This window comes from Cololabis saira, chromosome 18 (genome assembly GCF_033807715.1).
Source record: "Cololabis saira isolate AMF1-May2022 chromosome 18, fColSai1.1, whole genome shotgun sequence".
Classification (NCBI taxonomy): Eukaryota; Metazoa; Chordata; class Actinopteri; order Beloniformes; family Belonidae; genus Cololabis; species Cololabis saira.
Genome location: NC_084604.1, coordinates 25,409,379 through 25,424,513, shown reverse-complemented (window position 1 = coordinate 25,424,513; position 15,135 = coordinate 25,409,379). Strand labels below are relative to the sequence as shown.

Below are 15,135 nucleotides of genomic sequence, written 5' to 3'. Positions count from 1 at the left end.
ATTTTTTCTGAAACCGATTCGTTTTCTTTTTTTCTTTTTTGATTTAAATGATCTCACAACACCATGAAATATTTGTTAACATGTTTGGATAAAGGGATTAGCTAAATAACTATATGTGTCTGTCATATACCACTAGAATACAAAATCGCAGTCCGATTATGTATATATATATATATATATATATATATATATATATATATATATATATATATATATCGTTATTTGATAATATCTGTACTTTAAGTTAAAAAAACCCATTTCAAATGAGTTGTAATACAAAGCTAAATAGGGCCGCTTTAATTTCTTTTCTTTTTTTTTTAAACATCCATGATTTCTTTGTGTTTCATCCCTGAAAACCTGTTATGATAAATAATAACAGGATAAAACCTAAATGATAATTCCTTTCCCTCTGTTCCTCTGAGAACTAACTTATATTGAGACTATAAAATTAGGATATTTTTAATAAAATATCACTCTAACTTTTAAGAAACTGTAAACCCAGACTTAATTTAGATGTTCTCATATGTGTGTGTGTGTGTGTGTGTGTGTGTGTGTGTGTGTGTGTGTGTGTGTGTGTGTGAGAGAGAGAGAGAGAGAGAGAGAGAGAGAGAGAGAGAGAGAGAGAGAGAGAGAGCGAGAGAGAGAGAGCGAGAGAGAGAGAGAGAGAGAGAGCTATAGATAACAGCTGGATCTTGATTACAGAAACTAGTCTCTCACTCCTCCTCTCTCACGCATCATCCCTCCTGCGATTAACCCATTTTTTTGATTTCCTAAATGTTGCGGTAGCTTCGGTGGACTTAACGGCAGATCTAATTTCCCGTGCACGAACGAGTTTTTTTTAAACAACCCGTCTTGGCTGTGACATGCAGTGATCCATTGATCTCAATCACCGCGAATGCCCTGCGTCAAGGTGAGGATATGTACCAAGGCATAATGACCACCAACCACGGACCCCCTTCCTATGAAGCCGGATTTCTGCACAGCGCCGCGGCGGCCACGTCCCCGGTGTACGTGCCCACCACCCGGGTGGTCACCCCCATGATCCCGGCGCTGCCCTACCTGCAGAGCCCCGGGGCTCCGCAGCAGAGCACCCCGGCCGCGGCCGGCCACCCCGCCTGGGCGCAGCCCGGCGCAGAGCCGGTGTCCGGCTACAACCACTCCCCGGTGTCGCCCCGCTTCGGCTTCTCCACCAGCCCGCCGCTGTCCTCCGGCGTGGCCGCGGCCCGGGACCCGGCGGGCTCTTACAGCAGCCCGCTCAACATCTCCGCCAACGGGAGGGAGCACTACAGCGCCCGGGGCCTCGGCGGCTCCTACCACAGCCCCTACCCGGCCTACATGAGCCCCAGCGTGGGCGGGTCGTGGCCGGCGTCCCCCTTCGACAGCCCGGTCCTGCACGGTCTGCAGAGCGGCGCTGCGGGCGCACCGACCCGGCACCCCAACATAGGTGAGCACTGGTTACTGCCACACAAATATTACATGCAATTAACATACTCTCATTGCACAATAAAATATGTTTTTATTTGTAAAATGTAGACATAAAGCACAGAGTTAAGCAATAATTACATTATAAACCATTCAAAAAAAATATTGGGTAATGTATTCAGCCCCTATAGCCTGATAATCAGGGATTGATATCAATAGGCTACATGAAGAAATCATTTAAAAACACGCACGAAAGCAGATAAAAGCTTGAGTTAACCCTCGTTTTGAGCGGGTAGCGTGTAGGGCGTGAGAGTTGGGTTAAAAATTATTTGTGCTTCAAATAAATAAATAATAATAAATTGGAAAAAAATCACCGTTACGATGTATAAAGCATGAACATAAAATACATGAAAATATTCAACTTCAAGGTTACATTCTTGTGGAACACTGAAACTAATGGAGACGTTTAATATTAGTCTGTGAAGAAGTAGACAAAAAAATAAATAAAGTAATTTATAATATCAATAATACACCAATAGGCTAAATCAAATAAAACAAGAATAGGAATAAAATTGAACCTTTAACAACTGCAATAGTTTAAGGGCCGATGTTAACTTGAAGGATTTTAAAATATTAACGAGAAAAAAACATCTAATCATTTCATTAAGAACGAAAAGCAAAGTTGATTTTAGGATTTGTGTATTGCGCATTACATCTGTACAGACACTTTTGAGCGTCAAATAACGTCAAGGTTAAACTTGTGAAAAACGTGGGAGGTTTCAACATAAAACATCCGAAACTTAATTTGCAATTTTGTCCAGCGACGTTGTGTCTATTTTGAAAATCTGTAATTACATTGAATTAAATTACAAATAAATTCAGAAAAAATGACCCCCTAAATGTATAACATTTGTGAATAGAAAGACAGTCAAATTTTGGTTCCTCTGGTCAACGTATTTAAAATGACAAATTACCAATCATTCAGTCACAGCAACAGAGTGTGTATGCAACGGGTGGCTCGAAGAACTGACATGAGATGTTTGAGATGTTTTATCTAATCATCCCCAATCAGAATCACAGCTGTCTTTCTATGTGGCATATTGTTGTGAATCTTAGAAACATCACTGGTCCAGTCGTAATTAAAATGCACTTGAAGCTGAGCTGATAGAGTAGGGACTGTAGGGTTATGGTTGATTGCATCAGATTTGATTCTGCTTTGACTTCATGTCATTAAATATACTCAATTTTTCAAATTCAAATTGGCTTTATTGGTATGAATGGTAACCATTGTTGCCGAAAGCATACATATACAATAAATCACGACACAATCAACACACGAAACACCAATACAATTACAACAAATACCCAACACCAAATACCTAACACCTGGATACAATATATATATATATATATATATATATATATATATATATATATATATATATATATTTGGTCAATGATGCATTTATTGGGTGCTTGATATAGCCTGGTCAAGTGGGTGACACATGAGGATATGGCCCCTCTGCAGCAGCCCAGGTTTGAGTCCCAGGCTCTGGCCCTTTGCAATGTGTCTTCATCTTGCTCACTCTGCCCCCTCCCTGTTTAAGAACCGTCAATGAAGGGTACTAGAGTCATAAAATCTTTGGAAAATATATGAATCTATTTATATTTAAGTTGAAGTCTCATCCTTCACATCCCAGTGCTGGGAGTGATTTAGGCCTTTAGCTGCGGTGTACTATGAACCATATGACAGATTTCACAATACCTCTGTTTTGCTTTGGCTGTCACTTTTTCATTGGCTGCAACCTGGACCTTGTATAGCTTATTAAAACATAAGACTGTGGTTATTTGGCTGGTGTTTTTGTTATTACAGTTTTTGCTCTGCACCAAGTCTTTTTTTGCATTTTTTCTCTATTTGTTTAAATTTCAGTATTATACAAGCTAAACCCTCATTGTTTTTATTTCTGACTCTCTCCTAAATATTTATCAGTTATTATTCACACTGAGGAGCTGATATAGCCCTCATTTTAAAATATCTTTCACTTCAGTCTGTCAGTTCAGCAAGTGACCCGTGATTATTCAAAGGTCCATCTCAAGGCCATCCTCCTGAGCTGAAAGAGAAACGATCAACGCTGCAACAGTGTGAGAGATAACAGCATTGATCCAGTCTGACCTCTTCATCCAATTACAGTCACACTCATCTATAAAATGCATCTTGTCCCCTCTCATTGCTTTTGTTTACAAGTATTTTCTGTCCTCTGTGATTGTTTGGCAATCACGGCAAATTAAATCAACCGTGTGTTTGATTAATCGGCATTCAGTAGCTGAGGACTGTTTTTCTTTGAGTGAGGTAGAGAAACAAAACCTTTCTTATCTATTGGGTGAAGATGGACGGTAAATTAAAATCAACATTAATATAATCCCTTTCTCATTAAACATGAAAATATATGTAGCGTCAAAATACTTATTGAAAAAAAATCCTGTCATCTTGAACAAAGATGTTTAATAAAAGGTTGGTGCTTTGACTAGAAAGGTAATTAGTGATATAATGTCTGTGCAACAGTTTAAACCTTTCAATCAGGTTTAATGTAATTAGAATTAAATAATGTGACTCAAATTCATTCATTCTTTCAATTTTGCAGGAAAACTGCTAAAACTCTTGAATCAATGTCCATAAATGTCTAATAAATAAATAGAAATATATTTTACTTTCTATAAACATAAGATTCATATTATCGCTCGGATTTGTCAATAATAAAAGTAATAATTGCATTTGATTCTGATAGTCATTAACTATTAAGTTAGCACTTTTCTTGATGTTTGCAACAACGTTGGTGTTGATCTCAATTCTAGTAAAACAATTTGAAAATTACAGAACTGAAATTAAATAAATAATTATTAAATTAAATCAATTATAAAGTAAAAAAATGATAACTAATATATGCATGTATTCATACATGCATATGCACCTGTTATGAAAGTAATTCAAATACATGTTTACTTTAAAGAGTAAACTGCTAGGCTAATAAAATATAAGTGTAAAAAACCAAGACTATATTATATTTTATTGTGGTTTATATTATTACATGTTTTGATGGTAGAATATCAGTCATGTTAAAGCACCAATTTACTTTTTAACATATAACTAAATTCATGCTTGAGTCAATTTAATTCAATTCAATAGAAATTTAATAATATCTGATGAGAAATAAAATAATCTGGATGAAGGCATCACATTTTAACAGAAAGTAAAATATGGTATTGATGTAGAAATGTACAAATTTACAGCAAAACTTTAATTTTATTTTAGTTTGCAGTTTAGTCAATATCAACGTGGCATATTGAGAAATTTTGACATATTTCATTTAGTTGTTATATCTTGCAACTGTTGCCTAATTATATGCATCATATTTGTTTTCACTCACACTTTATTCGCTATAGCAGGTGTAACTAACAGACTGTTACACCTGCTATAGCGAATAAAGTTAGTAACAGTGACTGATGAGTGTATTCACAAATCCTCCAGTGAGCCAAAACCCCTCCACTTAAAATGCTACAAAAATAAAAGTGTAATCAGAAAGACTAAAGACGGTGAACACACTTTTCTTATTGCCTGAGCAGCAACGTGACAAACTTGATCGGTCTCTGCAGCCAGCGAGGCCACGAGCCTCGGCCCGCGAGTGCTGCGTTCACGTTCGGCCTTCGAAAGTGTCTGCGTGGATGTTTTTACCGTGCGGTGCATCCCCCATAAAGACACACACCTTCACTGTTGAAAAGAAAAAAAAAAACAAAACTTCCAGTCGGATCGAAGTGGAAACTGCAGGATTTCTTTTGTGTATTGTCTTGCTCGCTGCGTTGTGTTGGCTACTATAGTTGCCGAGCTCAAGGTTGCCTCTCAACCTCGAGGAGGCCCGCACGCTCGGAGGTGAAGCTGCAGCCCGGATTCATGCTATCTGAAGAGGAGTATTTATGCACACAGCAAAGCGTGTGATTAATAGCTCATTACGATGTGATCTAAATGTGGTTTTAACGGGGTACTGCTGTGGCTGTTTTCTGCATTTCACGGGTGTTCTTAATCTGGACACACTTTCCAGATAACTGCTGCAGCCCGTGCTGCTGCTTGGCCGCTTGAAGCCCACCTGTCACCTCCATCCTGCAGATTGATGTCTCCTTACACTTTGAGTGGAGATATTTTGTTATGCAGTAGATGAGAGGGTGAGGTTTATATTTATCTGATGGCGTGCTATCCGAGAGAGAAGGAGAACGAGATGTGATAGACATTTGAATTTGATGGGGCTCTATACCATCTCTATTTCCAGCCCGCTCTTATCTCAAGGGGGGCTGTGAGATAAAGAGGGATTCCAGGCAGCTGTTGATGGCTCTGGTAGCTGCACCGCGTCTCCTGCTGGTATTTGAGTGCCACTGCACTACCAAATCACTGCCAGGGTTTGATTGTTCAGTAATCTGGGGTGGAAAGGTTTTTTTGTTGCTTTTTTCCCCCCTTGACATGTTTGATTATTTGTGGCTTTAGACCAGCTGGAGGTTATGTTTTATCCAGTACTCGAGTTGTAAAAAAAAAATCAGGGGGGATGGTGGATTTTATCATATGGGGACAGATAATTTGTGCTGATTACAAATAATATAATATATTACAAATAATAGCAGTGACCAAAGCACCTGCAGAAATACTGCAGGAATGACATAGCAGCAGTTAAATGCAGCCTTCTGTAAGCTTTAAATATCCACTGGGCTTACATCAAATACATCAAAACACAACAATAAAAAACAGTTTTCTGGACTTATCAATATGACTCACAGGATAAGTAAAATGGATCACTGCAAAAACTCAAAATCTTAACAAGAATATTTGTCTTATTTCTAGTTAAAATGTCTCATTTTAGTAAAAAAATCTCATTACACTCAAAACAAGACTCATCACTGGAAAAAACAACAATTTTCACCTGTTTCAAGTAGATTTTCACTTAAAATAAGTAGAAAAATCTGCCAGTGGAACAAGATTTTTTTGTAATGAGAAGATAAATCTTCTTCCACTGGCAGATTTTCCTACTTATTTCAAGTGAAAATTGACCTGAAACAGGTGAAAATTGTCAAATTTTTCTGGTGTTATTTTTCTGGCGATGACTCTAAATGTTGAAATAGCAGTAAAACCACATTCATTGATGAAATGACATAAGGGATGGAAAGTTTTACAGGGGGGATGATTTTGACCGTTTTTATCTCATCCCCCCTCAACTCGAGTACTGGTTTTATCTGTGACCTAATGGTGCCATTGAAATGAGTGTATTTGTCATCTCTTGTCAGATTTATTCGATGACTTTGCTGAGGGTCGAGAGTGTGTGAACTGTGGGGCGATGTCAACCCCCCTCTGGAGGCGAGATGGCACTGGCCACTACCTGTGTAACGCCTGCGGATTGTACCACAAGATGAACGGCATCAACAGGCCTCTCATCAAACCTCAAAGACGCCTGGTGGGTGACAGTAGGTCCCACAAGATTACATCTTCTTCATCATCCGTTCATTTAGAGAGACATGTTACTTCCTTAAAGTATATAAAGAAATGTTTTTATTTGCTGATGACTATCATGTTTTATCTGCTGCAGTCTGCCTCGAGGCGGGTGGGCCTGTCCTGCACTAACTGTCACACCACCACCACCACTCTGTGGCGACGGAATGCAGAAGGAGAGCCGGTCTGCAATGCGTGTGGGCTCTACATGAAACTCCACGGGGTAAAACCAACCACAAAAAGCTTTTTTTTTTTATTTTGAAGAATTTTGGCCGATGCACAAGCTGTAAATAATTTATATCAATGCTGCATTGAAGATTTATGATTCCATTTTGGGGGTCAAGTTTAAAATGTTTACATATTTTGATGTAAGAAAACTTTTTAGTTAAATGCACTGTACTGTGCTGCAGCACAGTGCTGTTTTTAACCTGCGTTTTCTTTAAAAATAACCATCCAGAGTGTCTGGTTGGTCAGCTGATTGATGAGAAAACTCTTTGACACATGCCTAATGACAATGTAGATGATCAAAATTACAACAGAAGGTGTCAGTGAAGATGCCTGTACCTTTTATTTTACAAGCATTTTTATTACTGTATCTGAGTGAAATCTAATGCAACATTTTACTCTCCAATGCAACAAATCCCCCCCATAATAGTGATTTAAATTGTTGAGCGTAATCATGATAAAATAAAAAAAAACAATATTAATAAATTATTTATATAGCATAATGAAGGGCTTTTAAAATTTTTGATCAGATGAATTAGGATTTACACGTTTCTTCCTCTGTGGTGCAGAAAAAACTAGAAATATTTAAATCTTGAAACATTCCAGGGATTATAACTTTTTCTACACTAGCACAACAGCTTTTTATCAATTTGGCGCTGCACATTAATATGATATAAAGTAATATGCTGTTGACAGTAAATTGGCATCACATTTTTTACAGTCAGCTGAAATGTTTCACACAATGACATTGTTACGTTATGAAAGAAACAGTTAAACTGCAGTTAAACAAGGTACAAAGGAGTTCAGAAGTGTCTTCTTTGGGAGAGCGTAACTTCCCTTTATATTTACTTTGAGTTGTGCAACTTTATAGACCGTTTATGCAAACATGAAATCTCATAATCTATATGACCTCTTTAAACATATTCATAAGATAGGTTACAAATAAAAAAAATCATCTATACCTATAAAACAAAACAAACACTGCAGTCATAGTTCATCATTATCTAGTGGCTGAGTCAGTCACATGTAATTAAAATGATATGAAACTGTTTGATTTTTCACATTTTAATTGAAATAAAACAGTCTTAAGTAATAACCATTGTTGGCATTCAACAATCATTCAAAATCATTCATTGAAATGTGGACCTTAAAGTAGAACAAAGGAGTTAATTTTATTTCAACTTTAAGGTATTAATTCCAGTTTCATTTGAAGGTGTGTTTAGTTATTCATCCTTACTACTGGCATCAACCAGGCAAAGTCTTTCTGGACCTCCAGCGCAGTCGTTGCTCAGCCATTACAGACCTACATCTGTCTAAATGAACCCAGCTATGCAGCTAACAGTTTTTTGTATCCCAACAGGTCCCTCGACCTCTGGCTATGAAGAAAGAGGGGATCCAGACCCGCAAGCGCAAACCCAAGAACCTCAACAAGTCTCAAACCGGTACGCTTCAGAACACAAACTTTCAACCAGCATTACTTTATCTTGCAAGAACAGGAAGCAACTTCAAGAAATGAGGTCTCTGAGTGTTTGTTCAAACGTCAAGGTCCACTCACCTGTGTGGTTCTACTGTACCTTGCAGGGACTCCAGGCGGTGAGGGGACTCCAGTTACACCAACCAACACTCCCCGCTCTTCCACCACTACCACCTCCACCACAGAGGAGCCTCGTCAGATAAAGACAGAGCCAGAAAACCACAGCTTGTACACGCACCACAGTGCACACACACAGGTAAGACACCCCATTTGTGGTTGTGATTACGGAAGATGTCTCAACGAGGGTGAAAATACAGAGGCAATCACATGTACGCACAACACACCAAAGCCAAACCCATTACGACTCTTTCCATGGGTAGATCTATCCATACTCATCGACTTCTCTTGTATCTATCCAGATTTCTGCCCTACCAGCCTACATGGCAGCTCAAGGAGGTGCCATTCCTCTGAAGATGTCCCCTGGGGGACACAACGGCTCCTCCAGCTCCAAAGCAGAGTCCTGGAACAACCTAATCCTGGCTTAGGAGACCTACAGACCAGCATCTCAACAACAACAACAAAAAAAAAAGAATGAAAAAGGAAAGAAAAAGCTACCTATGTACAGCATTTTAATGAAACTCTCCTAAGACTGCTGCTCTTGGTCCAGATGATCCCAGCAGTGTTTCCTACAAACTGTACTTTGCCGTCAGTATGATGATTGTGGACGGAGATATGTGAACCACAGTCGATGTTGTGAGATCTTCAGCAGCGCTGCACAGATCGCGTGTGTGCAGTTAGACGAGCCGGTGACTGAAAAAGAGAAATTTCAGTAATTCTGACCTTTTTCTACAAATGTCAATGCAAAGGCATAAAGTGCTCGACGAACACTGTAACACAACAACAGTGACAAACAACATTAATGGTCAGACTTTAGTTATCTGTTATGTAAGTGTTTTCTTCGTTATAATGTATATGCTCGTGGACATTGATGGACACACGAAACACAAAAAAAACATATCACAACTGGACAACTTTATTTAGACGGTTTCATGACAGAGGTCTTACACAGCAAGTTTATTTAAAGTGTTAGTTCACGACAAGATTGGAAAAATAACACATAAACACCGGCACTTACATTTAGAGATGTCTGCTACACACTATATCTAAATGCCATAAAGAAAGACACATTTTTTTTTAGTTTGTGGTGCTTCAAAAGCTTGTCTTAGAAAGGTTTTTTATTTTTTTTCCTGTGGTGTATCTGCTGTTAAGTTCAGCGTATGTCGTATTACAGTAGGTATTTGAGAACCTCAGTTGTAATGAGGTGGCAGCAGAAGGTGGAGCAGCTTTTATATCCAGGCAAAAAAAAAAAAAAAAACATCACAAATAGTTTATTTTTGATTGAACTGATCAGTTGAATGCAAAATTAGTCTTAATTCAATGCACCTACCATAGTATATCATACGACTTCACCAAGACTATTACTCCGTCCATTTTACCTACATTAAAGGAATTTAGGCCTTTCTCAGAGGTATTAATTACACCTGTTTTATGGCAAACAAACACATTGATATGTGAAAACCATTCTTTGCTGCTAAATAGAGTCTGTTGTACTCGTTTATAATCACTTAGGTGACATTTAACAGCACACGTGGACAGATCTTGCATCACTCCTCACATCCAGTAAGACCCCAGTGAACCCATCAGCCACAGCTCCCTTCTAATCTCTCTGTGCCTCTGTCCTTTTTGTTAAAAGCTAAAGAAAAAAAAGAAAAAAAAGAAACTGTATGTCACTTTTTACATAACTTACAAAGTCAAACACATGATGAACTACCTAGGCAGCGTTTAAATGCCGAGCACCATGAATGTGATGTGGAAGTACATAGCTCCCTCTACTGATTCCGGATCAGTTGTGCATCTACTAGACTTTTTTTTTTTTTATACTAATGGGATTTTTCCAAATCGACCCCACTAGTTTTTATTATCACAGACTCTACTGTTAAACCTTGTTATCATACAATTATTATCTATCACCAGAGTTGTTTGATAAGCTGTATAAAGGATACAAACTGTACAGTATATTAGAAATACTTTTAATTTGCTTGTGACAAGCATGGAGGTAACAATGTTGGATAAAACCACATGTAATTACAAAAATGTAAAAAAAAAAAGAAAAAATTTATGCGTTTATATGAAAAAAACAACAACTCCACTCCAGCATTATTATGTACTACATCATTTGTGATATACTGGCCTGAAAGCAAAAAAGATAAAGCATTTTGATGTCATGTAAGTAAGTTATGGGATGTAAATCTGGTGTCTTTTGTATTCTTGCCAATATATGGTGATTTTCAATATTTGCAAAACTTCCTCAGACGGCTTCTGCATCTTCAAACTGCAGTTTTCCAATTTTTAAATAGACTCCTATGAATTTCAGAATATCCTTGATAAAAAGCTGGACAGTGCATTGATTAAAGTCGTCAGTCAGTCTCTCTCTCACAACCTCTGCATACTTGTCCTGTACCAGTTCCCTCCAGCGCTTTTGAAATATGAGTCTCATTTCGTCCTTTGCGGCGTCACATACCTGGGAACTAAAAGTATAACCGCGCGTGAAGGCTCTTTCTCTTTCTAAATATTCTTCATAACTTTCACTTTTCCCTGAAAGCAGAACGCCCGCGGCTTCAACCAGCGTGCCCACTTCCTCTGTCAAGAGCTTCCTCTCATTCTCTCCTTTGCATTCAAAGTGGGTGCTCATACTTTTGAAGTAACTCTTCATTTCCTGCTTCTCCATAGCTGTTGCCAAAATGACGCTTTCTCGTCCAGATCTCAGCAGGTGCTGAGCAACAGAAAACACAGCTTCACACAAAGGGTTAAGATCAGGGCTCCTCTCAGCTGCTTTAATGTAGCTTTCATAGTCCACACTTTGATTAATACATTCCACCTGTCCGTAGCTGATATCCTTGAATAGGTTTTCCTTGATTCCTTTAAAGCCCCAGCATCTCATGTAGCCAATATGAGTCTTGACTCCATACACGCTCCACCACTCCTGGGCCTTATGCACCAGGTTTAACATGCACGGCTTAGTGTTTCTGGCCAAACACGGGCTGTTCATTGAGAAAACATACACCTCCCAGTCTTCACAAGCACCCCCTGTGTCTAGGAGTTCCTGTGTTTGTTTTACGACGGCGTCCTCGCTGTGTTCCCCGTTGTCGTAGTTGGGGTAATACGGCCCGTACATGATGAGCTCGTCCTGTTTCTCGATGACCGCCCACGAGTGCTGCTTATCCTCTATGCCACATTCGCCAGTGATGTCACGGCGAAATGATAAAAACTTTCTGTTCACCGAGTCGTCTATGAAGAGATCACTGATGGCTTGTTTGGAGTTGAGATGCTCCAAAACCGTCTTCACAGAGTTTTGTGTGTCAGCCCAGGACGACATCCCCGTGGTATCGGTCAGGTCATGCGTCCTCCTCTTCGCTTGACCTTCACATGCACGTTGGTCACCACAGTTTTCCCTGGCATAAAAAAAAGAGAAGTTATTCCGTCAGTTTACCAGGAAGTCTAAAGTCCATCATTCTGTGTAAATTTCATTTTTTGAACAGTACATATTTAGGGCTGTAAGTCCTTGGAAAATGAGGGCTCTACATGAAGAGCTGGACTTCTTCAGCCTGTCTTCTGATCTGGATGTGCTCTCAGATGAAAGTTTACATTCCCCAGCTTCATGAAAACAACTGTTACTTTAATGTGTTTTTGTATATTACAACAATAACAAAAAATGTCACTTGAAAGTAATCTTGTTGCCCCAAACATGAAGGAAAAGTCTTACACCGGGCTGTGACTTGAATGTGTACTTACGTCAACCTCTCATGCTGTATTCCTCTGTGGGACCTGTCTCTCAGACGTCTCTTCCTAAGGTGGAGAGACTGATCTCCGTATCCATCAAACAGAGGCTGCTTACGCTTAAACCTGGATAAAAACAAAACAACAGACTTTATTTGCATATGTAAAGCAGTTATAAACTGAAAAGGTACATTTGAACAGATAAAACAAGCCCTCAGCACAGAGACAGGCCTGTAAGACTAACATGGGAAATGCTGCATAGTAGAAAGTCTACAAGAGCCTCTATAAGCACAATTTTATTGTAAAACAACAAAGACAGAGACAGTCAGGCTGACGTGGTACACAACCTTCACTTCTAGGCCACTGAGTTTACTTACATTGCACCATTCATCCAGCTTCACCGCCAGTTTTGACTCAAGAGGTGTGTGAACGTTAGCCCTGCTTTCTCCAGGTGCATGCAGCCATAACTGAGTCACTTCTGACAGACTCATTTGAACTGGAGCATTCTCACCGCACAAACCGCTCTGCTGTGTGTTTGTCCCAGGACTGAGCTCCACCTCCACAAAACGCTCAGGGGCCTGCGGATACCTCACCTCCACTGTGCTGCTGTTTTGCCTCTAGAAATTTAGTGGGTGTTACTACACTGCCCCCCCCCCCCCCCCTTTTTTCCCCTCCCCAGCCAAGGAGTATTCAAAAGCAAGCAGGAGACATGAATCAGAGCCACCTTTTGATTTAAAGATGTGAAGGTATTAGAAAGATAAATCAAAAGAGTAAAGAAAAACATAAAAAGATGGTTTTGGTTCACATAACATGCCGCAGTGATTGATGGAAACTCATTCCTGGAGGTTGGCCCCAGTTCAAGGAGAAGGAGAAGGTTAGGTGGCAAATAAAGCCTCCAACTGCACCCCAGTGAGCAGCTTGTGCAGTTTTCCTTCCTTTTCATCTTAATTTCTTCAGCGACCACATAGTGAGCTGTTCTTGCAGTTCTGTCTGATCTCAGTTTCTCATATCAGTAAATCTGTTAGAGCTGGAGGTGAAACACTGAAATGTCTCTCTTCCCGTCCAAAACTGCCTGACGATGAGCAAAACAAAAAGATTCCAGAGATAATACGCTAAAACCATTTACTCGCCAAGTATTTGCAACCTGTTATCGGTCTCATTTTTTGTGACTGCATCATATGTTTTGTAAAATATGCACCGACATGCACAGAGTTAGTCAAGCACGGACTTCTGCTGTAACCAGAGACGTGTTGGGTAACAGGTTAGACAGGATTTGGACGGGAGTTTACCTGACAGATGTATTCATGGTCATAGTTCTTAAAGCTGAAAATAATACTTTGAACCACTGATCCAAGCGTTTATTTTGTCCTGTTTACTATTATATATTGAGCACTGTAATGGACTTCCTGTTGGAGTGAGTCGGCCCTTGCTCTTGCGTCTGCAGCTGGTTCAGAATGCTCCTGCACGACTTTTAACTGGTACTAGTAAAAGGGAGCACATCACACTTGTCCTGGCTTCACTCCACTGACAGCCTGTGTAGTATGGAGTTCATTTTTAAATGTTTACGCATGTTTTTAAATGTTTAGATGATCTTGCCCCACTTTAACTCTCTGAGCTTCTTCACCCCACTCACCTCCTCAGTCCCTCGGCTGACTTGCTGCTCCGGCAGGTACCGAGGTCTCGGAGGACGCTCAGTGTGGACTTTCAACCTCAGCAAGTCTTAGTTCCTTTATTTGTTCTTAGGTGTTTTGATTGGTCTTATTGAGTTGAATTTAAGGTCTAACGGCATGGTTTTATATAGCCTATGTCTGATGTTTTTATCTGCTTTATGTTTTTTATAGTCTCTTATAGTTCTTAGTATTTTGTTATGTGCAGCACTTTGTTTAAGCTTTAAGTTATAAAGTGCTTTATAGAGTTGGTATTTCTTTCATGACTGCATGGCCTGAACTTGAGATAAATTGGGACATTGAGATTGGAAGTTAACTTGTGAATAATCCTTCTTACTGTAAACTGATAGTTAAAATAGCCATTCTAATTCAGCCCTGCAAGGTATACCAGTCCCCTCCTTGAACCGCCACCTTACTGTGGTGGAGGGGTTTGTGTTGCCCGAGTGATCCTAGGAGCTATGTTGTCGGGGGCATTACGCCCCTGGTAGGGTCTCCCATGGCAAACAGGTCATAGGTGACGGGCCCGATTAAGAGCGGTTCACAAAGCCAATCATGAAGAGGAAGAAATCGAGGACCGTCACGTCGCCCAGATCGGCGTCACAGGGGCCCCTCCCTGGAGCCAGGCCTGGGGTTGGGGCTCAAAGGCGAGCGCCTGGTGGCCGGGTCTTTGCCCGTGGGACCCGGCCGGGCTCAGCCCGAAATGGCGACGGGGGCCCGCCTTCAAGTAGGCTCACCACACGCAGGAAGGTCCATGATAGGCTGGTGACATGTGATCTGGGTAGCAGTCGTGGCGGGGTGCCTCGACGACCCAATCCCTGGACCAAAACCCTTGCAGTAGGGACATGGAATGTCACCTCGCTGGGGGGGAAGGAGCCAGAGCTTGTGCGTGAGGTTGAGAGATACCGGCTAGAGATAGTCAGGCTCACCTCCACACATAGCTGGGCTCTGGAACCCAGCTCCTTGAAAGGGGCTGGACCCTCCACTAC

General features: G+C 40.2%; 2 protein-coding genes across 2 annotated transcripts; one reads left to right on the top strand and one right to left on the bottom strand.

Moving 5' to 3' along the window:
- Positions 1-726: 726 nt before the first annotated feature.
- gata4 (GATA binding protein 4) lies at positions 727-11,107 on the top strand. The gene is made up of 6 exons (XM_061747122.1): positions 727-1,444; positions 6,745-6,911; positions 7,044-7,169; positions 8,532-8,613; positions 8,753-8,901; positions 9,065-11,107. Exons 1-6 carry the CDS (start codon positions 919-921, stop codon positions 9,188-9,190), a joined length of 1,176 nt encoding a protein of 391 aa, XP_061603106.1. The 5' UTR covers positions 727-918; the 3' UTR covers positions 9,191-11,107.
- Positions 10,570-12,966, bottom strand: LOC133464916 (uncharacterized). The gene is made up of 3 exons (XM_061747121.1): positions 12,860-12,966; positions 12,498-12,608; positions 10,570-12,157 (listed from the first exon to the last, which is right to left on the bottom strand). The coding sequence occupies exons 1-3, from the start codon at positions 12,871-12,873 to the stop codon at positions 11,014-11,016; spliced, it is 1,269 nt and encodes a 422-aa protein (XP_061603105.1). The 5' UTR covers positions 12,874-12,966; the 3' UTR covers positions 10,570-11,013.
- Between the last annotated feature and the right edge of the window lie 2,169 nt (positions 12,967-15,135).